The 26,454-nt window shown below is 38.1% G+C and overlaps 1 protein-coding gene and 1 long non-coding RNA gene across 2 annotated transcripts in view; one reads left to right on the forward strand and one right to left on the reverse strand.

Moving 5' to 3' along the window:
* The first annotated feature begins 10 nt into the window (after nt 1-10).
* On the forward strand, nt 11-15,813 carry LOC126481020 (uncharacterized). The gene is made up of 2 exons (XR_007587499.1): nt 11-130; nt 15,604-15,813. It is a non-coding gene; the product is annotated as an uncharacterized LOC126481020 (long non-coding RNA).
* The window catches only part of LOC126481019 (nitric oxide synthase-interacting protein homolog), a 74,705-nt gene continuing 61,385 nt past the window's right edge, over nt 13,135-26,454 (reverse strand). Inside the window, exons 6-8 of the mRNA XM_050104478.1 lie at nt 16,133-16,320; nt 13,563-13,671; nt 13,135-13,479 (exon numbers count right to left, since the gene is read on the reverse strand). Of these exons, the coding sequence (XP_049960435.1) occupies nt 13,408-13,479; nt 13,563-13,671; nt 16,133-16,320 (369 nt within the window). The 3' untranslated portion in view covers nt 13,135-13,407. The remainder of the gene's footprint in view (nt 13,480-13,562; nt 13,672-16,132; nt 16,321-26,454) is intronic.

Consider the following 26,454-nt stretch of genomic DNA (forward strand, 5'->3'; position numbering starts at 1 on the left):
CCACTGAAACCATGACCTTGCTCAAGCGGTTCAGGCCGCCTCATGTCAGAAGTTACACGACAGAGTCGTTGTAAGCATACGTTTCCCACGAATTATCCGGTATGACGTGCTCGAAGGAAACTGTATATGGGTACGTTATGAGCCTGAGATACAATTTTAAAAATACGAAGGCATGGCAAAGCTATGGACATAATTTTCTTGTCCTTGGTGCACTTTGGCTACACCTCATACAAATGTAATCATCTTCTACAATGAAATTGATAAAAATGCATTTTTACTCCCTCTGTGTTCTCTAAATGTGATTTAATCTGTCAATTACAGAACGCAATTTCCATTCAACTTCCTCTTCCACAAACCTTACTCTCTAACCAATGTAATACTATTAGCACCATCACCAAAAATAGCCTGTGGCTACAACCCACAGTACAACATCAAATGTGTAAAAAACTGTTTATAATCTCGACTGTTACTCCATTATTAATAACCATTTCTTGTACTTTGCGTCTCCCTTAAGCTATCAGATTTTCCTTCCCTCTGGCACCTCACCATTACATTTCTCTGCCATGTTTTATTGCATTTTTCACATTTTATTGTACTTGCATTTTTTTTATATTTACACTGCTCCAAAGCATTGATCAGGACTAGATTCAAGGTCAGCTATAAAACTATTTTTTCTCCTCTCTCACAGAAAAATTAATGACTGACACAGACACTTTATAGTTCTACTGTGACTGCTGCACTTTCAGTTTCTATAGTCCACAAAATCAGCACAAATTTCATGGTGAATCCCGATAATTTCTCAAGTTTATTCAATGTGCAAAAATAAACCATGTTGAACTAGAATTACGTAATCACTTGTGAGACTTAAAGTTTCACAGTGTATAAATTTTTCCCTGAAATTTCTTGGTACATGTGATCATTTGTTTTCCATACTTGATGACTCTTAAATAAAAATAAAGGAAGGGCATTCATGGGATCGGCAGTAATATGGTCTTCTGCCATAACAACTCACACACACATTAGCTTATCCTAATTCAGAATTTTTACACAATAGCCTACACGTAACTCTACATAGTAACACCCAATTATATGAAGGTCATTCCATAAGCCAGGGCAAAGCCTACAGCAAACAGCACACTGACCAAATGACAGATTGCAACTGCATGCGAGAATGGCTCAGTACCAGCACCTGAAATATTCGGTGCGGGCTTGAACATGTTAAAAGATGGATGTAAGCAGAATGGAGCAGCAAGCATACATGAAAATTGCCTTTCTCACTGACAGAAACGCTATTACTCAGTGCCATGTGGAACTACAAGCAACTGTGGGTGATACAGCCACAGTATTCTATAGTGTCAATACCCAACACTGCTGCAACTTTCTGCTGAACCATCTGTGATGCACACTTCAGCGAAAACATCCACCGCCGCTGAATAGTGCAATCATACTCCATGAATAATGCTACAGCCCACACTGTGGGCACCATCAATAATTGTGTGTATCAGTCAGGGTGAGATGTCCTCCCCCACTCACCATAATCACCAAATGTCACTTCATTTGACTTTGACCTCATTACACAACTGAAGAAGCCTTTGTGTGGGAGGTGCTTTGCAAACAGGGCAGTTATCCTCATGGCATTTTGGCTACAAGTGGCACACATTGACGAAAATCCAAATGGCATTCAATGTCTTCCCCAACATTAACAACATTGTGTGGATGCACTGGGGACAGTAAATGATTTTGGTTCATTTTTATTCCATTTGTACTTCTGCACTATAACTTTACACAGAGTTCCAATGAATCTGTTTCATTTCAACCTTTGCCATGACCTCCTGTACTGGAATCCTATTTTTGTTGATATTCAGATACACAATGCTTTACCGATTCAATGCGCATTGTGGAAATCCTAAGTTGTCGCAATATTACGAGATATACCATAGTTGCCATGGCTTATGGAATGACCCTCATATATTCAGCAATAGATACGAAAGCCATATACACTTGACAAGCTTTCCTTTTTACGCTGCTGCACAGTAGAATAGTAAGTTAGTGCACGACTAAAATTTTGTTAAGACCAATGGAGACAGTCAACTGGCACATGTCTGCCAGATAGGCAATCGTGTCATAAGCAAATTTCAACACGGGGGCCTGAAGTATAAACAAGCTATGACCATGTTTCAACAGACCATGCAAGAGAGAAGTCAAGAACAACTGATTCAGCACTTCAATAACAGTATGGAACAGACAGGATGTGCTACTGCAACAAGGCTAAATACAGTAACTTCACTCAGGATGCAAGCTTTGCCCAAGGAAAAACTCTGAAACTTGAAGTTAAACACCAGAGCAGCTGAGAGCACTATCGGGCTCAGAACAGAAAGCACATTTAGCATGTTTGATCAGCACTGCTTGGGAGGGGAGGCGGGGGGGGGGGGGGGGAGGGGGAGGGGAGATCATATCATCACCTGCTACAAAACCTGTTCTCCTCAAGCTTATTCTTAGAGTTAGACCATCCCATCTGCATTTGGGATAACAATGGAAGACCAACTGTGTTAAGTTGCAGGATACTCTGGTGAATTAAACAAGTGTCTACAAGCAGCTGCTAACTTGAAGTCCACTGCCATCCGACCGTGGAGGGGACCTCTAAGCTGCAGTCCAGCTGGTCACAATGGTGACTGGCTGAGGATGGGGACTGAGTTGATCTTCCATGGATGAAGAAACGAACTGCCCAAATGGCAAGCTGTTCAACTTAGGCACCAGATGCCTGTGTCACCACTACTGGAGCAGTACATGTATCACTTTACTGGCTGTGTGCTGAGACCGCAACTCAGGTTGCCCTTGGTGCTGCTGGTCTCCTGCCTACACATCATCTCGACAACCGACAACAGGGGTATGCAGGTTTCAGGGACCGAGCTGAAGCACAGCTTCGCTCATCAAACGATTCGAGGCTCTGATGGTAATCCATAGCCATGTAAGACTGTGGGGACGCACAGTTGCCGGATCCTCCTGCGATGAGGCTTCAGCACTGACCACAGGCAATGGAGGACCTGTTTTCAGCAAATTCTTCTCTGGGCACTGACATGCCACCTCATGCTTTCAAGCAATGAGGACTCTGCACAGTCGCTGCCAGGTTGCGTCACAAAGAAGATGGAATGATTGTAAAACTCTCACCTACAAATGATTGTTAATTGAATGATGTTTCATTACCACCCCGGCACTCAACAGTATCAATCACCCCTACTCCCTGTTCGACCTCCTGATAGCAAAGTGACCCCCATCTTTGGTCGTGACACTGCTTTCGGCTGTTGTTGCAGGGATCCAAACAAAGGAGTAAGCTCCACCGTACTGCACGATGGCCAAATGGGGAGTTTCACAGTAAACTACAAGAGCAATGAAAGCTCAGCATCTGGCGCGGTCAAATCTGGTGTAGAGGGCTGATATATTTCAATTGTGTTCATCTTCACGAACATCAAGTATCATTTCTACACAACTCACAAGGAAACATAAAGAAAATATGTAGCTGAATATGTGAAAATTCGAGGGAACATTTTCAGTGTTGACATACTAATCAAAAGAACACATTGGGACATGTCCCATAAACCAACAGCCAACCATAATTTCTTTAGAAATATATTTCCTGACATATTCCAAATCTCTCGAAGCTCTCCTCCATGCTGTTATCTGCAAAACACAATGTGAGAGTTAGTTATTCAATATTTTAGGGGAAAAAAAGGTCAAAATTCTCCCAAAAGATACCATGAAGGTACCTATGAAACCAAAAACATTTTGAAATAACAAAGGTTGGCAATATAATACCCTTTCCAACAAATTAAACAAGTTTCTGCATTTCAAGCATTTGTTGCATCTCTAAGCTGAAATAGATTTGTAGAAACAGAGAGTAAGGTACCCTGTCCCGACATTCAGATTTAAGGACCCTGAAACAATCAAACATTTTGTCAAATTTTACAATTTTTGCCAAATGTGTGATGCTGTTTGACATAAGTTTTAAGTGGCAGAAAATTTGACAAGATGGCGATTGTTGTTTGTGTTGCTGTTCCACCACATATGTTTAGTGAAAAATGGTTTCATTAAAATTTAGTTCCCTGCATCATGAATTTCCACAATGATGGAAACTATGATCAAGGGTAAAAACAAAATAGTAGTGGCAATTACCAAAATGGCATGTTTGTCAAATATTTCCCAGCCATATATTACATAGGAAGAGGTTAAAAAGAAAATTGATACACTATGCACAACATACAAGCAGATGTGCAATAAAATAAAATAAAAAATATCAAAGTTCTTCAGTTTTTCCATGGACAATTAGGCTATATGCTCCCATGTTTGGTATTTTAATGAACTGCAAAATACTGACATGACTAATTTACAGAACCATGGAAATAACATGTAGAACCCGAAGGTCAGTCTAGTTTCTGAAGAAATGCAGGAATGCCTGAGGCTGTACTGACTCTAAAATTTAGCCTAGAAAACAGGTTAAAAAAGGTAAACATACATATACAGCATTTGTAGACCTGGAGGAGCTTTTTATAATTCTGACTGACTTCTAATCACTGAAGTCAGCAGAGATAAAATACAGGGTGCAAAAGGTTATCTTTTATACAAACCAGACAGTAGTAATAAGAGCTGAGGGACATCAAAGCGGAGCAGTGGTTGAAAAGGGAGTGAGACACATTTGCAACCTATCCTCGATGTTATTCCATCACTACGTTCAGGAAGCAGTAAAGGAAACCAAGTTCACATTTGGAGAGGGAATTAAAGTTCAGGAAGACGAAAATAAAAACTCTGAGGTTTGCCAATGAGTATGTAATTCTGTCAGAGACATCAAAGGACTTGAACGATCTGTTAAATACAATGGATAGTGTCCTGAAAATAGGTGATAAAGGGAATATCAACAAAAATAAAATGAGGGTAATGGAATGATACTTTTTCTTCTCCTTCCTCTTTCTCTTCTTCCCAAAACATTTCTGCTTCTACATGCATTTGGTTGTGCAGTTTGGTCAAATTAAATCAGGTGATGCTGAAGGATTAGGAAATGAGACACTAAAATTAGTTAGTGAGTTTTGACATTTTGGCAGCAAAATAATGGATGATGACAAAACAGGACTAAAAGAAGGGACTGACTGATATGACAAATCTCGTTGCATCAAGGAATCATCAGTTTGGTAACTGAGGGGAGGGAGGTGTGTGTGTGTGTGTGTGTGTGTGTGTGTGTGTGTGTGTGTGTGTGTGTATATACACACCAGTCTTTCGACGGTGGAGATGGCCATCGCATGCTTGAGAATTTTATTATAACTGATGCGACTTGAAAAACGAGAAGATTTTATTCAGACATGCTACCGCGAAACACTCCAAGGAAAGGCAGATTTGCAGTAAAATGCTCATCCACTGCCAGCAAGTTGACCAATGTGGTCAGTAAAACCATTGCCTGGGAAAGGCAAGTTGCTGGATTTGAATAATTTGCCAGGAAGTTTCATAATGCACAATGTTTTCAACATGGATAAGTTTTAGTTCCAAAAATATTACCACTTGAACAAAACTGAACAAAAGGAAGCTCAGTGACAATGCTCACAATTCACCTGATGAATAATGCAACTTTCTAATAATACCCTTGAGACTGGCTAAAAAACTAGCGATCTCGATCCCTGAGCAAAATGTCCGTCCACTGAACTGAATACTAGTGCATCTCCAAGGACGTAAAGCTTTTAAGTAGAAAAAAGAAAGAAAACTGCTGTTGAATATAGCTTTGTTTATAAAGGTGTCACAAATTCATTCCAGCAGGCAAATATGCAAGAAAGGTGCTGTGGACATCCTCTACTGCCACTGTAACACAATATGAAATGTCAGTAAAACAGAGAAGGGAAATATGGAGGTTGCTGCAAGACAATGCTCCTACACAGCTAACGTTATTGGTTGATAACTAACTAAATTTTAGTACAGAGGTGCCTTCACTACAACTGCCCACTTCACGTGTCTTTTGCACTTGTTCCTGCAGTTTGAAATTAGATTGAAGTCACTTTTTGAACCGTAAAGATGCAATGGAAAATTCAATATAGCAGTAAAGGCACTCTCAGATTAAAGGTGCTAAGAATGTTGTGCACACTGTACTGATATTAGCAAAGGTATGTGAGTGCAAGTTGTTAAAAGGCTTCCATAAAAAGTTTTTGAAGGATGAGTTGAAAAGATCAAACAATAACTAGAAAAATAGGAAACTACACATTGAAAGAGGAGAAAGCAGAAATTATGTATACCAAGGATAATTTTAACAACCATTTTTATTACATACACATACAATTATTTTGTATAAAGGCTAATATATTTCAGTTCAATCTACTCTAAATTTTTCGTTTGGTAAAACTAATGGCTTTACCACAAATTTATTTTTCAAAACACTAGTTGCTATCAACTAATTAACATACAAAAATTATTACTTGCATCGCTCATGGGACGTTCAACAACAGAATGGCGGTGTGCTGGATCTGCCTTCTGATGTCCTGTTAGTACAATAAATAAATTCAGTTTCTATTGTTGCTGAGAACCATGTGCACTAATAAAGAGTAGGTGCAGATAATCTTATGACAGATCATATAGTTTTGGAGCTCATTTTTAAGTAGTGCAGACAAAACAGAGGAGGATAAATATTACAAAATACTGTTGATGTAATTTTGTCACTACTAAGTGTGTAAATACAACTGTCTTTCTAGTGAGTTCGTATTATTTGATAAAGCAAACCATAGAACTGGCCTCAGCGGAAACTCACTTGCTCACTTATCTAAACTCCATACGGCGATAAATGACCTCCGATAGCCAGCAACACTGTTTCCACCTTTCAACAGCAAAGTGAAAATGGCTACTGCAACAGTGACTGAAAGCCATAGCTGCCTACCACTGCAGCAACAAAGAAGTGTAAAGAAAATTTTGTAACAAGATTTGTCGCATAAGACACATGAAGCAGTCGTGCAGAACACACTTTAATTATCAGGGATGTTTTCTTCCCATAAGGACTATAAATAGTTAAAAGTAGTACATGTTGTTACCTCTCAGTGCAAACACAGAAAGTGGTCACAGAAAAATGCCTTCACTGTCTGCTACGACAGCTTGCTGTTAAAATTATTTCTAATGAGAAGGCAAAGGGAGTCACACTCCTGATGAAAAGACTGTCATAGCAAAATATTAAATTCATGTAAGCAAATAGTGTGCAAATTACAGCAAGAGGGACACACTGCCAAGTGAAGTAGAATTCACGTCTCTACCCAGAAGAAGAACAAACTGTACAAAAATTACTCTCTTATCGAGTGAAGTTTCGTGTAATGAGTGATGGCAATTTAGTACGACGTCACCAGCCGTTCGAGCACAGCGGAGGAAACGTTCAACAATATGAGCACCTTTTGTTGTTGGAAGCAGCATATGAACAAAGTCTTTAGTACATACTGCAGTCTGGTTTTAGCACTCTTTCTGCTACCATCTTAGTGCAGCTTTGTGATCACACATTTTTCGAAACTTGAGTTCACACAGTGTTTTTTTTTTTTATGTGCAAATTTTCATAATCTTCGTAGTAATGTTTCCGAAGATAAAGCCACAACAAGACAAACACAAGAGAAAGAAAATGACCTTAGAAATGAAATGTAAAACCATTGAATAGTGTGAACGTGGTGTGAGAACTGCTGATTTAGCACGCACATACAATCGGTGTACATCAACTATTTGCACCATCTTCAAGAATAAGGGAAAGATTAAGGAGATGGATGTTTCAAAGGGAGTGACAAGAGTATCTAAGAAACAGTTTCATATTCTGGACGATGTCAAAAGATTGCTCCTTATATGGATAAATGAAAAGCAATTGCAGGGTGACACTATTAATGAGAACATCATTTGTGAGAAGGCGAGAATGATTTTCACCGAGCCTGTTAAGAAGACACCAGGATCATCAGCAGCCAAAGAAGTGTTTAAGGGAAGCCATGGGTGGTTTGAGAAGTTTAAGAGAAGAACCACATCCACAGCATTGCGAGGCACAGTGAAGCAACCAGCTCTGACACAAAGGTAGCAGAGAACTTAATCAGCAACTTCAAGATGCTCTTAGATTCTGAGGGTTATCTGCCACAACAGGTTTTTAATTGTGATGAGACGGATCTATACTAGAAAAGATGCTGAAGAGTACCTTTATAACAGCAGAGGAGACTTCACTGCCCGGTCACAGGCCAATGAAAGACCATCCACATTGCTATTCTGTGCCAATGCAAGAGGCAATTTGAAAATTAAACTGCTGCTTGTTCGCCATTCAGAAACTCAATGAGCCCACAAAAAGTGTAAAGTCCAGAAGAGCAAGTCCCACAACAAGGCTTGGGTGACAAGTGACCTTTTTTGTGATTCTATCAATGAAGTATTTGGTCCTTCTATGAAAAAATATTTGCTTTAGGTAAATCTGCCACTCCATGCCTTGCTTGTTATGGGCAATGCTCCTGTCCATTCTCCAGGCATACAAAACACCTCGTTGAAGAATTTTATCAATTCATCAAGATCCAATTTCTGCCTCCCAAAATCACTCCACTACTCCAGCCTATGGACCAGCAATTATTTCTAACTTTAAGAAGCTCTACTCTAAAGCACTCTTTGAACATTGCTTTGAGCTGACTGAAGCTACCAATCTCTCTCACTCTCAGTTTTGGAAATATCATTTCAACATCGTTCCCTGCATCAAGATGATCAAAAAGGTGTGGGAAGGGATTACCAGGAGAACCCTCACTTCTGTTTGGAAGAAGCTTTGGCCAGAATGTGCTGTCGAATCACTCTGAGGCATCTGAGTGAGTACCTGTGGAGCCTATAGTCAACGTGATTGTGTCTTTGGCCACGAGCATGGGAGTTAATAGCAAAGCAGCAATCTTCTGGCACAGTAAGAGATATGCTGAAAGCATGGGAATCAACTGCATCGTACACTGAAGATCACCACCCAAATAAAGCAGTAGCCACGTGGGCTAAAAATTTATTTGATAATAATGCTGTGTTGCATTTTCACCAAGTGTTGAAGTATCAGCAGAAACAAATGCCTGTAGGTAGCCTCCTGGTAAATTATGTATTAGTTATGTATCATAAATCATAAAGTACATAATACTGTATATGTACTCTTTGAATAAATGGCATGAATACGATAAAAGTTTTAGTACTTTTCTGCATGGAAGCATTACCATATTTTACATTAATTTATATGGGATAAATTCTTTCACTTAATGAGTGTTTCGCACTACTGGTAAGATTCTGGAATGAACTATGCTTGTTATGCAAAGTTTCACTGTGTGTGTGTGTGTGTGTTCCTTTCTTTTCTGAAGAAGGCTTTGGCCAAAAGCTCAGTGTGAAAGTCTTTTTGTTGTGTCGGTCTGCAACTCAATGTGTCATCTTCACAGTGAGTAGCATTCTACCCTTTTCATAATTGTTACATACAACATACTCTATTGAGGCTAAGAATAAATCTACAGAGCTGATTTATATACTTTTAGAATTGTTTGTAGGTCAATGCTGGTATACTGAGTTCTCAGTAGATTGGTCTACATTGTGCTGCACAGATGCCTTAGAATATGCACCACATGAATCAACGTAAAACTATGTAACACACTAATACACTGAACCACCACATCAGTTTTATTCACATCACAATTCACTGAAGTATCCAACATCTGTAACTCAACATTAATATACCAAAAGAACATTCTACAGACTTCTTCCCTAGATAATTTGTAATTAATTATGTTCTTTTCCTTAAAAAATTTTCTTCGAGGACATGGTCCCATTTAGCTTACTATGAGAAGAAGACCTTTATCTACCGCAAAATAACACAGAAATTTGCAGTCATCTTGCAGCAGAGGTGTAGGTTCTGAAAGCGGGAGCTCGCCTACAACTGATGCTTTAGCGAGAGAGGTTTCTTTCACTCCACTCCCATCACTACTGAAGCCATATTCTCCAGAGTCAATCAATAAAAATATCCATATGTATCTGAAACAACTATCACACTATGGAGAAAGAGAATTATAAGGGTGGTAGAAGACAAAGCGGATGGGCGAGTTTGGAGAATTTCAGGAAAGCATAGCTCATTTACAAAGGATACCGCATACAGAACACAAGTGTGACTCATTCCCGAGTACTGCTCGATTCTCTGGAATCCACACCAAGTTGGATTACAAGGCGACAAGAAGGATGAACCCAATGAAGTCTTTTCAACTTTTGTTGATTATGTTGACTGAAGCCAAACATCATTGTCATCTGAAGAAGACATGATGCTATGTTACTAACATGATAACACTTTTATTGGCACACCATCTCATTGGTTTCCCTGCCATAAATACATGTGTTTGACAATGCTTGTAAAAATACCAATGTGTACCATTATATAGCATGATGGTGCTGCCCCACTCGCCAGATCTTCAGTTTACTTTCTGGGAAATACTAGATTCAAGCACTACACAAAAAATTAACACTTAATAATATGTATCCCTAAATCTCGTTTTCATGGCAAAATTTAAGAATGCTGTCAACCAAACTGCTTGACCATTATATCCAGATGGTGCCTCCTTTCTCACGAACTAGTGTACATGTAGAGGAACAAAAGTGCAAGCATCAAAACTGGCTACACACATGAAATGAATGCTATAGCATCTATCCATTGCCTTAGTATTTTTGCAAATCATATTAAATGTGGGTCCAAGATTTTGGTGATCTGCTGGGAAAACTAATAATGTGCTTCTCTAGCCAATTTATTTCTAGAGTGATTAAGGCTGGCCACAATGTTGCCATACTGAAAAACCAATTATTCGCTTGTAAGTTGGAGCTACTAATTACATATCTGACAACAAAAAATTCTGAAACTGTAAACGAGACTTCTTCATTACTAGTTTATTTGAGCTTCTCATGTAAAGAAACTGTTCTCAATACTATTTTCAGATGTACAAAAATAACAGGAGAACATTGTTTAAAACAATGGTAAGTTCAGGAATGATTTCATTTGTTTTATTTCATTTATTATTTATTTTATTTATTAGAGCACCATTTATTAGTGCCTATGCCACTCGGAAATGATCTTAACCTGGAAAAACTTTGAAAGTTCCTAAAAAACTGCTCAATACAAAGAAACAATGGAATTTTTTTGTTTGTAATGCTTTTCCATGTCAAAGACTTTATTTAAAATAACAATTCATAAAGTTTTTCTCAGTTTATTAGCCTTTTAACACTTTGCCGTCTGTAAATCTTGTTAAAATTTATTCGCTTGGCGCCGGCAGTGCTAATTCAGATTACTTGGCTTGTCGCCGGCCGCTATCACCTTCCCATTGATAACAAGCTTCAAACACACTGACTTTTGTGGGGTTTAATTTTTCCGGAAATCCTCTATTTTGCCGCATCGTTTTTTTTCTTTTCAAGTAACTTCTCTGCAACTTCTACACTATCATAATAATTATCCATGTAGAGGTGATTCCACTTTCCATAAGAAGGTGTCAATAGTGCCATCACTGTTTTTGCTAAAGATTGTCCAGCATTGGAATATGTCTTGAATGAGGAAATGTGTCCCGTACTCGAATCACACAGCATCCAAATGAGTATGCCATATTTTGTAATTTTCAACGGATTGTAAACTTTAAAATTTAACTATCCTCGCCACAGTATCATTCCTTTATCAATTAAGATGTTTTGACTTAGATTAAACATTTCTTTAAACTTTTTGGAAAAATAATCAATTACGAATTGCACTTTGAAAAGCCGGTCGGCATGATCCGGTTTATTGTTGTTGTCGGAAAAATGTAAAAATTATTATATTTGTCTGAATCGGTTGCGGGACATGGTTTTGCGAAATACCGGTGTGTGTATCAACGGATTCATTGACCAGTAATCACCGATCCTTGCTTTTCTTACAATTCCCATAAGGATAGCAAGCCCGAATAAGGATAGCAAGCCCGAACCATTTTTCTAAGTTCAGGTCCCATAACGTCGACAAATTTGGCATTTTTTAAAATCCAGTTTCCTTCTATTGCAATTTTGACTGTAATACTTGTTGGTTTCGTTGTTAATATTTTCAAATAGATTGTTCCCCATATGTAATTCTATGTTATCCATGACGCTCTGTGTATCTTTGGGAAATGTGTGTGGTCCTGCAGATCCTTCAAATTTATTATTGATCCTCAGTAAATCATAGTCTGTCTTCTTCGTCTGATTCAACAGAACCAGTTGGCAACTGTAGCACTCGCCAAATCCTTCTTGGACCTATTTCACTATCTTCCAACGATCCTGCTTCATTTTCACTTTTTTTATATCCAGTGTCGTCTTCCCAATCTGCCAAGTCGTCCGGAACGTCAGACAAGAAATCCGCGCATTCATCGTAAATAATTGTATCGTCTCTTTCGTCGTGCCACGATGAAAGTGCACAAATACTTATAAAAACAAAATACTTGTTGATGTGTGTAACTTATTGTTACCTAAACAAAACACCAACAGAATGAAAAAGATACTAAAGTGTTGTCACCGGCCACTGCGCGGTACTATGCTCACGACACCACTGTGGTGTCGCTGGTCGTTGACTGCTATTTCGCGCACAACACCACTGTGGTGTCACCGGATGGCAAAGTGTTAATTGTATTAATTAGAAATCTATTAAATTGTCAGCCCTCATATTTTTATAATCTTGTGAAGTGTACATCCAGAATAAGCAAGTAGTGTTATTGGTATTTTCTGTCAATAGTCGACTCTGGTGAAAAGCACTCAAGAAAATACAATTACAGATATGTACACTTTGAACACAGGCTCATCACACTTGAGTGTTGTCCTAGAACAGCATACAAGACACCCAACAAGGAAGGAAAGCTATTTTCTTTTGATAAGCGCAATATATTTGTGACAAATCGCACTTATGCAAAGTATAAGCTTTTATTACGCTGCTGACAGCATCAGGCACATGCCTGAAATTGAACAGAGAAATGTATCATATGGATGCATCTTAAGAGATACTCTAAATGAAAGGCAAAAAGATTGATTCCGTATGAGTTTGAAATGACATACTATATCTACACATGCACAATAATGATATAAATGTGATACAAACACATGCCGATATGCAATAAAAGGTAGCCATGCAGAACTTGCCACTTGAAGCAATAAAAAGAATATCTTTATTACCATCATGAGAAAGTTTTACAGGAAAATTACTGAAAATATAGCGATCTACAAACTGTAAATGTAAAATTTCACTCTTACAAAATTTTAATTAGTACTAGAACAAAGAACTCATGGTACCTGTAACATTTAGAAAACCACTGCTTAAAAAAAAAACTTTGAACATGTCTATTTTAAACATGGTTTAAAGAATCATCATTGGGCTTCTTCACCAAAATAGAAAATATGTACAAGATCAAGCTTTCCTTATGCCTGTAAGACTGGTCGTTCGTGCTTCCCTTGCAGTTTATCATTAGTAATAGAATATCCTGTTCCACCCTGAAACGAGATAATGACCACCATTAAATAACAATTTTTGCTAACAAATTTGCATGAACAAAAAAGTTTAACAGTAAACTAACCCGTTGCATTGGAATAATATCCTTTTCTGTGAGTTTTTCATTGGTCAGTGGGTGAAGCCAGTCTTTCTTAATTATCTTCTCAACACATTCCATTGTTACCACATCTCCCCTGCACATATAACATAGAATCATTACTAAACTTACAAAATCTAAGAGTGTCAGCAAAAAAAATATTATGTCCTAAATGTTATTTCTGTTAGTGAAGCTTAAAACAGTTTTCAAATTTCAGACATAATCTGTGAAGTTAGGAAAACAGTTACAAAAGTGCTGCAAGTGATGGCACAAGAAGGTTAACTTGTTTCGGATTTTTTAGTTCCTCATGTAAAAGGCATAATGATCTGAAACAATAGATTGTTGTACTCGTCATCTTTCAATTGCTGAATATCGCAGGAACCTCTGCTACTACTGATTATAGCTGATGCGTTCAAGAAGAGAAAATCCTCTGGTAACAGAAATATTGTAAAAACAAATGGCTGCCTTTTCTTTTTCTTTGAACTGTACTGATTTAAAACAAATACAAAAAACAGAATGTTTAAGATGAAGCAATGCACAAACTAAGGCTTCATTTCCCCTGTATCCAGTATCAGGCCTGGTTCTCCACTTTCCCCCTTATTTCCACCATTCTTTTTTTATAACTGTTCGGTTCCAGTCCAAATTCCTTCCCCTTAAACTTGTCTAACAGAGTTATTCCTTCTTTTTCTAGGACTTCCTCTTATCCTAGAACTTGGTCTTCATTATTCCTTTTCACATTCTTCCATCTCCTACTTTCTTTAGATGTCCATACCATTTTAAACTGTTGTTCTCAATTCTCTCATCAGCTTTTGTGCTCCAATTTCATTCCTAAAATCTTCATTTCTCACTGTGCCTCTCCTCTTTTTCCCTAACATACGTCTTAGAAACTTCATTTCACTGACTATGATTCTATTCTCCTCTCTTCTTGTCACTGTCCAGGTCTCCAATGAACATATTAGCATGGGCGTAAATTATGTCTTGTACACAACTTCATTGGCACCTCCTAAAGGATGCCACTTGGATACAACTAAAGAGCTTAATTTTTATTAATTAAAAAGAATCCACATCTGCTGTATAAAGAACAACGTGATTTCAATAACAAAGCCTTTTTTGAAACTTTTTTATCTGTTATGATGTCTCATCCCTGATTTTCACCTTTGTCAAGGTTACTTTCTTTTTTTAACAGCTTGCACTTTTCTAACAGTGGCTTGATTCATCACTTCTTTCATACTGGCTGTTTAGTGTATACGTATGACCCACAGAAACTAGTTTGCTATAGTCTGATTCACGGACAGTGGCATTTTATGCAGTTCAGGCACAAATGGGAATTGTCTTGTTGCCAGTTCCAAGCAACAACTGCGGTATGCTTATACATCTGCTCTGTGCTTGAAGAACATATTGTATCTTGCAAATTATGCCTCTCACTTGCCTATGTAGAATTTGTCACTTACTACCACCATCAGCGATGTCAAATCGCATCAAACGGAATAAAAATTCACAAAATAACTCTCTACAATCACATTTAATGCTCACACTGGCTACGACATTGAAAGCAGAACACTACTGAATGCTCATTGCCTGTTGGAGAATGCATGGCATAGGTGTGCAGATAAGCCTAAATTCGACTGCCATCGTTTGTGACTCCAACTATAGATGTGAATCACACCTGACGCAGATGGCATCTACCCTGCTTCTAGTATACATGTAGCTTATCTACACCAGTAGTTATGCAAGTGTTTGCTAGTTTTCACTTTGACAAAGGCTTTCTCTAACCATCTATATTATACTGTGAGTATTTTTAATTTTATCTTAATGATTTAAGAGCTACTTACTTTACACTGTTACACAGTTATTGGTAGCCTTCAGTTCCAATAATCATAGCGCAGATATGTTCACATTGCAAGCACCTCTTTTGGCTCCTCTCAGTCGACAAATTATTCAAATGTTTATAGTTTTGTATAAAAGTTAGTTTGATTTGTAGCTTATTTTCTTAGTATTTTACTATCCCATTTTCTTTCTTTTTAAACAGATCAGCCTGTGACAACCTGCTAAGAAATCAGAACTGGTAATGATGCTACTTGTGTGTCCTGACGCTGAAAATACAGTCTCTGTGTTGCACTTCATCAGTAGGCCTAGTCTGTGTATACTTTCTCAGATAAAAACCCTGTCAGTAGTGTGTACTTATCATAAAAATATACTATTAGCACATTTTATGATAAATAAACAAAAGTTTTAAATAGTTTCAGTTTTATTTTGTAGGTAATCGTGTTTACTCTTCTACTCCACTCTGCTTCCATAAAAGTAATATGTTAACCCCCCCCCATGTGCTCTTGCAGATTGTAGTGCACATGTAGCTGCAGGAAGAACCAGGTATTAAATACCTGTACTATGTAAACCAAGTAATTTCATCAAGGAGGTGAAGTGAAATGAGGGACTAAATTGACTCTTAGTCTATAGATTAATGAGTGGTACAAAGAGCAGAGAGTGTACAAATTATACTTCTAAAGCAAATTATGTCTTTCAATAAGTTCTCTTTAAAACATAAAAAAGGTACTTACGTTGTTCTAATAACAGCACAAGGGACAGAATTACTCAGGACATCATGAGTAACAGCACACATATATCGACTTTTTTTGACAACAAGTGGTTTCTTGTCATCAGGATCATTCACTTCTTTAAATTTTACGTTAATGAGGTCCTTGACCCTCAGTGGCTTGCCACTTATAGGGCAGTAAATAGTTTTATCCTGTATAGACAATATACAAATTAGATACAGAGTATTATCCTATCACATAGCAATCTTAACTATACTCACATTGTACTATTTGTTAAATCCGCAAAGAGGCAGATGAGATTGCCAATACTTCCTTTTAGGAGGTGCACTTCTAGTGCAGACAGCAGAAGCACGCACAAATAAGCAATTGATAGCACTCTTAGCTTTTGGAACCACAGCTTCGTTCTTCAAGAGAGAAAACAGGAATCAACTGGTAGAGGTAACAGAGAAGGACAACACACTTGACACTTACGTTAAGAGGGTTCCACAAGGATTTAAGAAGAAGTGAGTCACCCTGATTGCTCCTAAGCATTTATAAACCATATTAGGAAACAAACAAGGAGGGGGTGGGGGTACATTAATGCTGCCATGTGCGCATGCTGCCTCCCCCCCCCCCCCCCCCCCCCCCCCACACACACACACACTCAAACAAAACCTTTCCAATGCTTCCTCTCTGCTTATGATGATGTATTTCCTTCATGACTGTTCCAGAAATATGTCGCGTATTCATGCTGGTCCACATCAGTGGTTTGCTGTTATAGCCTTCAGTCCAAAGACTGGATCGATTCAACTCTCCGTAGTAGTTCATTGTGTGCAACTCTCTCCATCTCGTCATAACTACTGCAAATATTTGAACCTGCTTACTGTATTTGAACCTTAGTTTTCCTCAGCAACATTTATCCCCCACCCAAAACTGACAATTCTTAGATATATCAAGATGTGTTCTCTCAAATGATTCTTTATTTGAATCTGGTTGTGCTACACATTTCTTGTTACATGAATTTAATTTAGCACACTTCATTAGTTTTTTGATCTACCCATAAAAAATTAATGCCATTATTATGTAGCACAGCCTTTTAAATGCTTTTTTTCTCTTCTCGTTGGAACTATTTATTGTCCATGTTTCACTTCCACACAAGGGTGCACCAGACAAATACCCTGAGAAAAGACTTCATAACATTTAATTTTATTCATTGTTAACAAATTTCTCTTTTTCAGAAATCGTTTTCTTACTATTGCCTGTCTGCACTTTATATTGTCTCTACTTCAGCCACTGTCAGGTTATTTTGCTGCCCAAATAGTTCACGTCTCTTCATTCTTAAAACTGCAGTACGATTCTGTACAATTTGTAGATATGACATTTCATTCCACGAGTTTTATCTTGCTACCTTCAAAATTTCAAACAGTATATTCCAGTCAATATTATCACAATCTCTTTCTAGATCTACAAGTGCTATAATCGAAGGTTTGCTTGTTTTCAGTGCTGCTTCTATGATATGCTGTAAGAGAGGCATTTGAAAAGTCCGTGCAAAAATAAAAACTACTTACGTATTTGGTGTAAACCTTTTTCATTTTTCGACAGTCTCCTGTTAGACTTATAAACTTCATCCAACACTGTTCTAATTTGTTGATCCCTTCTGAATAACAGGAATTGTCCAAGTCTGCAAAATAGCTATTAGTTGCTGCACTCACCTCCTCATTTGAATAAAATCTTTGTCCTGCCAGCCATTTCTTCAAATTGGGGAACAAATAGTAGTCCGAGAGAGCCAAGTCTGGAGAATAGGGGGGATGTGAAATGAGCTGGAATCTTATTTCCACTAACTTTGCAACCACAATTGCTGAGGTGTATGCTGGTGCATTGTGGTGATGGAAAAGGACTTTTTTGTGGTCTAATCACCAACATTTTTCTTGCAGCTTGGTTTTCAAACGGTCCAATAACAATGAATAATATTCACCTGTAATAGTTTTACCAGATAGTCGATGAGGATTATCTCTTGCGAATCCCAAAAGACAGTCGTCTTTACCTTTCCGGCCGAAGGAAAGGTATTTGCCTTTTTTGGTGCAGATTTTCCCTTGGTAACCCATTCATTAGATTGTTGTTTGGTCTCAGGAGTATAGTAATGTAGCATGTTTCATCCACAGTGATGAAATGATGCTTAAAGTCCTACGGATTCTTCCTGAACAGCTGAAACCATCCTTCCAACACTTCACACGATTCCGTTTTTGGTCAAGCGTGAGCAATCGCTGAACCCATCTTTTGGATAGCTTTCTCATGTCCAAATGTTTATGCAAAATATTATGTACCCATTCATTTGAAATGCCCACAGCACTAGCAATCTCACACACCTTAACTCTTCTGTTATCCATCACCATATCATGGATTTTGTCAATGATTTCTGGAGTCGTAACCTCCACAGGGCGTCCAGAACGTTCAGCATCACTTGTGCCCGTATGGCCACTCCAACAATTATGAAACCACTTATAAACTGTTCTAATCAAAGGTGCAGAGTCACTGTAATGTTTATCAAGATTCTCTTTAGTGTCCTGAGGTGGTTTGCCTTTCATAAAGTAAATTTTAATCACCACACAAATTCTTTTTCAACCATTTTTTGACAATCACACGACTTCTTTGATTCACATGAATGCCAAGCAAAAAGAAATAGACGAATATGGCTGAAGCTTGGTGTGCGTTCTTTCCAAAGATGCTATTAACGAAACATGACCTTGGTACATGCCAGTGATGCCATCTCTTGGACTTTGCACGGACTTTTCAAACACCCCTCGTAGGATCAATATTGTCTCATGTCTTCCCACATTCCTCTATAATCCAAGTTGATCTTCTCCCAAAGTCTATTTTTATAAATCTTTTAAACAATTCCACTCTTCAGTAAATAACTAGCATTAGTGTTTCGGAACCCAACGATCGTAATGATACTGAAAGAATGACATTGACTAGAAGTCCCCGTCTCAACTTAAATCTTTCAGTGCTCTGTCAAATTCTTCTCATAGTGCCAGTTAGCTCCGTGTTACACAACAGCATAGACTAGAGGAGAAAAATATTAAGTCTTGAAAAAGAGATCTCGAGACACTGAAGACGTAGACCACTAAGGAATGTGAAATTGTCAAATGGTGCAAGGTAGTGACAAACCTCATTGACAGAAATTCACTGAAAGATTTAAAGAGGAAAAATTGTTGCTTATTTTCTTATGGCCAAAGTGAATAAGCAGAAAATTCCGTACCATTGGCCCAAAGATTTACTCTGGAACACATTAGTTTTCAATAAAATTTTGTTGCAATGCAGTTTTGTGTTAATTCTGAAAGTGCTTCAAAGACAACTGTGCCAGTGCTGGAGAGAAAATTTCATTCAGAAGTTAAATATGTATAAATCCAATGAACTTAACAATAAACCTGTTAATTTCATGTGAAGCATGGTACAAATTTTCTTTGCCACATCTTCAAAATTGTGGATTTGGTGCATCTGTTAAATAGTGTGTTTTTCATGAAGATCTCCCTTAAGCCAATTTAAGTCCTAAATGAAGCTACTACATAGGTCTCAAGCACAGAGTCAATAAAAATGGAGCAACACTGTTACTGATAATTAGTATGTCTTGTCCATTATGTGATGTAATACAAATACACGCATCTTACAGAGAACCAACAATATGTATCGCTTTTATCTCTTTTACAGAAATAGTCCCATATATCTGACATTATGTGCATCTATTTTAAGGAATTTCATGGAATTTTTATGACTGAAAACAACTATGATCACAGTTCTTATGAACTTCAGTTTCTTATGTCCATTTTATGTTTTTGTATACCTCAATGGGACAATGATACTTTTTATATTTCAAAGCTTTAGTTATTATGTATCCTACTGTATTTGTTATCTTGTTGGTTACTTGGTCAAATATCATCCGAGGGATCTGACATACATTACAACAGTCATGCCAGTACTTTGTAACAGCCTTATCTTGTTGGTTACTTGGTCAAATATCATCCGAGGGATCTGACATACATTACAACAGTCATGCCAGTACTTTGTAACAGCTAGTTGTTGCGCAACATTGAAATCTTCCTCTGCCGAAAGGTGCACATCAACACTTCAACAAGGCTTCCATGGTAAATAACGACCTCACTCAAGCAGTATTTTCACTAACACTACGATCTAGAAAGAATCTACAATACCTGGCAAACATTTCTACATGGCAGCCTGCATGCCAGTATGTATTTAACATCCAGTAAATTTCGCAGCTCTGGAATTGTATTCTGCTGGGTGGCACACATCAACAGGACAATGCCATCTTCATCGGAACCACTGGAATCACTTCACCATTGTCTTTGCTGGCATACAATCTTCGAGTTTTTGATCAATTCCCACAGATGGCTATAGGTGATCCCACAACCAAATATGATTGGCTATCTCTTTTATATATTTTTTTCACATATTGACTAAATTCTGTCTATAGCAGTTGCTTTATATAATGTAAAGTATATATTTCTTCATTTGTTATTAGCTTTCATGTAACTATTCTGTCTATATACCTTATTGTAACAACTGTTTTATGTACTGTATGCCTGACTGCCTATCGGTAATGTAATTCATATGCAGTGGCGAAGCACTGCGTATTTAAGCATCAGTTAAGTATCTCTCCTTAGCAGTTGACATTCACGGAGTCATAACATCTGCTCCATTCACCGCCACTGCCTACCATCAGGGTATAATTTCTTCTTTTAGTATTTGTTATACATGATGTATTTCATATATTACTGCTATTATCAGACATCCCTCTAAATCCATTCTGTGCTCATATTTCAGTATAAACGTCTGAGGATAGTCATATAATGACCAAATCTAGTAACCACTGAAATAAATGTTTCACTGTGGTCGAGACTGTTTGAAATCCATTTGTAAAGTACTTTTAGCCAGATTGCTGTTTCTCCACAAGAAATGTTCTTAAAAATTACATATACAGATGGTGGTAGTATCACATTCACAAGGTATAAAAGGGCAGTGCATTGGTGGAGCTGTCATTTGTACTAAGGTGGTTAATGTAAAAAGGTTTCTGCCACAATTATGGCCACACAACAGGAATTAACAGACTTTGAATATGAAATAGTAGTTGGAGCTAGATGCCTGGGACATTCCATTTCTGCAATCATTACGGAATTCAATATTCTGACTTCTGTAGTGTCAAGAATATGCCAAGAATACCAAATTTCAAGCATTACCTCTCAGCATGGTCAACACAGTGACTAACAGCCTTCACTTAATGATTGAAAGTAGCGGCATTTGTGTAGAGTTGTTAGTACAAACAGACAGGCAACACTGCATGAAATAACCACAGAAAAAAATCAACATGGGATGTACAATGAATGTATCCATAAAGACAGTCCAGCGAAATTTGTTGTTAATGAGTTATGGCAGCAGACAACCGATTCAGGTGGCTTTGCTAACATCACAACACTGCCTGCAACACCTCTCGTGGGCTCATGGCTATAGAGTTGGAAGCTGGACAACTGGAAAACCACGGCCTGGTCAGATGAGTACAATTTCAGGTGGTAGGTGCTTATGGTAGGGTTCAAGTGTGGCACATACCCCACGAAGCCATGGATCCAAGTTGTCAACAAGGCACTGCAAGTTGGTGGTGGCTCCAGAAAGGTATGGGCTGTATTTACTTGAAATGGAGTAGGTCCTCTGGTCCAGCTGAACCAATAATTGGCTGGAAATGGTTATGTTTGGCTACTTTGAGACCATTTGCAGCCTTAATGGAATTCATGTTTCCAGACAACAATGGAATTTTTATGTTGACAATATGCCATGTCACCAGGCCACAACTGTTTGTGAATTGTTTGAAGAAAATTCTGAAGATGACCACAGTAGTGGTCGAAACCGGTCACCTTATAAAATAAATCGTGATCAAGACTGTTTTTAATAGTAATTAATTCTAGATAGTTCGTGCAAACAATCTGGCCACCCACATATCATCCGACATGAATCCCATCAAAACTTTATGCGACATATTCGACAGATTAGTTCTTGCACAAAATCCTGCACCAGCAACACTTTCGCAATTATGGGCAGTTATGGAGGCAAAATGGCTCAGTATTTCTGCAGGGAACTTCCTATGACTTGTTGAGTCCATGCCATGTTGAGTTGCAGCACTGCATTGCGAAAAGGAGGTCTGAGAAGTAATTAGGACTTTTGTCACCTCAGTATTTGTTGATGGACAATACAGGGTGTACATTAAGTCCGGGAACACTTTCAATTATTTATTTCACAAGAACCAAACACTGTGCAGGTATCATATATATGTCATTTTGAAGAGAAACCCTGAAAACTTTTTTTTCTTGCATACCACCACAGTGTAGTTTGGTAATTTGCCGATAGTCAGCACTAGTCACAAACATGGCAAGTGCAGGTGCCATGCTACAGAAAAGGACAGCTATTTCATGAAATGGCCCCCCGATCACGAGATCTCACTCCGTGTGACTTTCTTCTGTAGGGACACATTAAAGATCTGGTCCACATGATGTAGCAGAGCTCCAGGAGAGAATACGGTAAGTGACTGCCACAGTCGACGATGCCATGCTGGGACGGATATGGCAAGAATTCGATTACCGTATTGACATCTGCCAGGTCACTAATGGTTCACATATAGAATGTTTGTAAAAAAACTTTCAGAGTTTCTCTTCAAAATGCAATATGGATGACATCTGTGCAATGTTTAGTTCTTGTGCAATACATAATTGAAAGTGTTCCTGGACTTTATGTACACCCTGTATATGAAGTATATATATGAAAGGAGTATCATTCAAGAAAAGCAAACAATGCAGTACTAAATTTCCTTGCAGCAATAATCAAGCAAGGAGGAGGCAAAATCTTTCATTGGTGCATTCGAGTCAATAATCAAGCAAACAATTCCAAAATCTTGTCTGAAAATTCCAGACTAGCGGCAGTTGCTGTTGCCAGTGCCCCAGAAATATTCAGAGTGGCAACGCCAGCAGCACAGGAAAAAGTGTCCCAGCTAGCAGACTGAATGCAAGACACTAAGCGCAGATACACAAATCGTGTGATTGTGATGTAGGGCAGTATGAGAGCTAGTGGCATGGATATCTGTCTTCACTAGCCACATCATCTCAGTCAGGTGTGCCTGACAGAAAGCTTAAATTACATTACATTTTATACATAATATTTAACTCTTTACAGTTTTAACTTCAGAAATGATCTAATTTGTAGCACCTCACACATACATTAACTGATTGTATCCTAGGAGATGGGTCTTCCCTTTTATGTCATGCGAAGTTCTATGATAATCGGTTTAACCTTAAACCCCCCTACCTCTCTCTCTCTCTCTCTCTCTCTCTCTCTCTATCTATCTATCAATCATTTAAGATAAATCAATGTAACAGAACAAAAGATTACTAGCTTTCCATCACATCCATAAGTATCTAAAACTTGAAATGAGGTGTTGTCTTCTAAGTGAAGTGAGGAAGCAAAATCCTTGGAGATAGCATGTAGCACATGTGGCGATATAAATAAAAAACATTTTACATTTTAAATTCCACGTCATTGTTGATTTAATCAGAGTTCTCACCTTAGACGTAGAATTAGTCCTTCTGCCACAATATTAATTCATTAGTCGCCATCGATGTTCTTCTCTTTGTTGACCGTGTGTACCATCATGAGTCGGCATCGGTTCACTTCACGAAGACGGTGGAAACCAAGGAATACAATGCTACGTTGCTTTAAATAATTTTCGTAACACTTCGATACTTTTCACTATTTTTTATTCACAACACAATAAGACTTGCTGTGCTGGTCGCACAAACCATAATTACCAACCACATGGCTGCCTTTCCGCACAGTCCAAAATCACGTCCATCCTCCACAAGGCAACAATCGAAAGTGTCCCTTAGCTCCTTGGAGTATCAAACAAAAGAGAAACCAATGTGAACTTTACAAAGATTATAATATACATGCCTCTCAATTTATCTTTGGCGCAGCTTTTAAGATATTGTATGTCTCTGCATAGGAATGTGTCATTACAACTGCCCCCCTACTGTATACTGTCACTAGAAAATTTTATTTGATTGACAGGATACAGTAGTCGACCTTGCAATTGATAGGTTTGGGGGTCTTTTATTTAGACACTTCATTTTTATTGTCTCATTTTCATGGCACTGTGAATTCTTTGGTATTTCTGAGTGTGTGTCAGTTTTTTGGTATACTTATGCTAATATTTACAAACCTTAATCCTAATATACAAAGTTCTGGTTAATACTGAGAAAATGACATCATGTAGTAAAGTTTGTACAATAAAATATACACTAAATACAACGTTACATACAAATGTTTCCTTCCTCATCAGAGGTGAAAATTAAGTCCTTGTATTGCTTTCTGTATTTATTCTGGGGCGACGAGCTTTGTTCGCTAGCCCGTGTTGAATATGGGCGGGTGATACGCGCGCCTGATTGTTTAGTCGTCCGTTAGCGGGCGACGTTGGTTGAATGCGCGCGCCAGTGCACTGAATATACACCGACGTGCGGGTACCGTCGAGACTTCCGAACCTCAGTATGCGTGTGCTTTTTGTAGTTCCTTCCAGTGCTTAGACTGGATACGACGAGGTACACTGGAATATGTGCCCCGAAGAACACACCACACTATGTGCGAGGCGGAGGACGATCCCGTCGATTCAGCGCCTGGTAAGAAGCGTACCATGTCAAACTTGTTTGGCATTGTCCTTTCCTACTGTGACGCCATGGGTCGTTTGACGATACAAGCTTCAATTTTCGATGTCACTTGTTTAGGTTCGCTGACACTTGCAACGTAGCACTACTTTGCACAATTTTAATTTCTGCACACACCACTTTAACCGCGAGTATTGCGATCGAAACTTCCTTTTCACTACACTTTTTTTTTTTCTTCGCATTAACCCCTTTTACCTATTGTACTGAGATTCATTCCCCTCAATACTTCTGGTCAATGCACTAATTTGTAAGTCACGGGACTTGGCATGAAATACAAAATACATCACATACAATGGAATAACATATAATACATACAATACATTGTTTTCATTAACTACAGGAAAAAACTATCGACTAAAATTGAAAAAATTTTTGACCACTCATAGTGGCTTCTTCGTCTTGGATTTTACTGACACACACACACTCGCCTTTTTCCATTAATCTGTTAGAAGGAACAAGTCCTTTGTTTTCCTTCTTGAACTCGAGTATTTCCATTAATCTGTTAGAAGGAACAAGTCCTTTGTTTTCCTTCTTGAACTCGAGTATAAGTTAAGGTTTACCTCCGTTACGTATTCTTCATACGCAACGACATGCATCAGCATGCAGAGAATACACCTGTAGTCGCTCCACTGAAGCTTGGGAAGGGAATTTTCTACCTTCTACTTAGGGTAGTGGCAACGACTACGTGTATGCTACGGTTTTTTGCGTATAAAATCTGAAAATGCACGAAATAATCATTTATATGCAGCATAACCCTAATATGTACAGTGTTTTGTGCTTAAGCACGTTCTGGTGTGCTTGTAAATCATTACCTCTAATAAAATTTCCTACATTAACATAGACATATAAACATCCAATCTTGAAGTTCAGGGTCTAGCTACTATTAATATGTACAGTGTTTCATAATAGCGGCACGCCCTTGTGTGCGTGTATCATTTTCAATTAAAGTGCGCTAATAGGCGTCTTGTGTTATCATGGGAGAAAAAATACAGACATTTTAATGCATTGGTTGTCATGAAAATCTATGTACACGAATAATCACACTTTCATAGCTTCAGTGCAGCATGAAATTCTGTATGACTTTTTTTTTTTCATAGTTTATTTTATAGACGATTCCCTTGCTTACAGGTCGTCGATCACACTACTTACCTGTTTCTCGTATAGCGGCGACATCATTTTCATTCTTTGTGACTGTAAATTGTTATATGTGTGAAAGATATAATTTTGACATGATTTTTCCTTTCATGTTTCAAGTGGGTAAAGTAATTCATACCTTCCTTTAGCATACATGAGTGAAGCATCGCTAATGTTGCACTTTGTATCAGGTTTTTCGCATTTTCTCGTAAAGTCGTAGAGTCTTACGGTTTTAATTAAGTTGTTTCTTGACGTTAGGTATACCTGTTTATACGCGGTTGTCTTAGAGTTTAATTTTCCTTAAACACTTCTATGTTGTTTAGGTTCCGTACCTGTACAGAGCTTCTTTCGCCTTTCACACATTCATACATACGTTTATACACAAAAAAATATCTACCACTATAATATACACTTTGCTGGTGGGGCCCTTTTTCGGTACCC

This window comes from Schistocerca serialis, chromosome 5 (genome assembly GCF_023864345.2).
Source record: "Schistocerca serialis cubense isolate TAMUIC-IGC-003099 chromosome 5, iqSchSeri2.2, whole genome shotgun sequence".
NCBI classification, from domain to species: Eukaryota; Metazoa; Arthropoda; class Insecta; order Orthoptera; family Acrididae; genus Schistocerca; species Schistocerca serialis.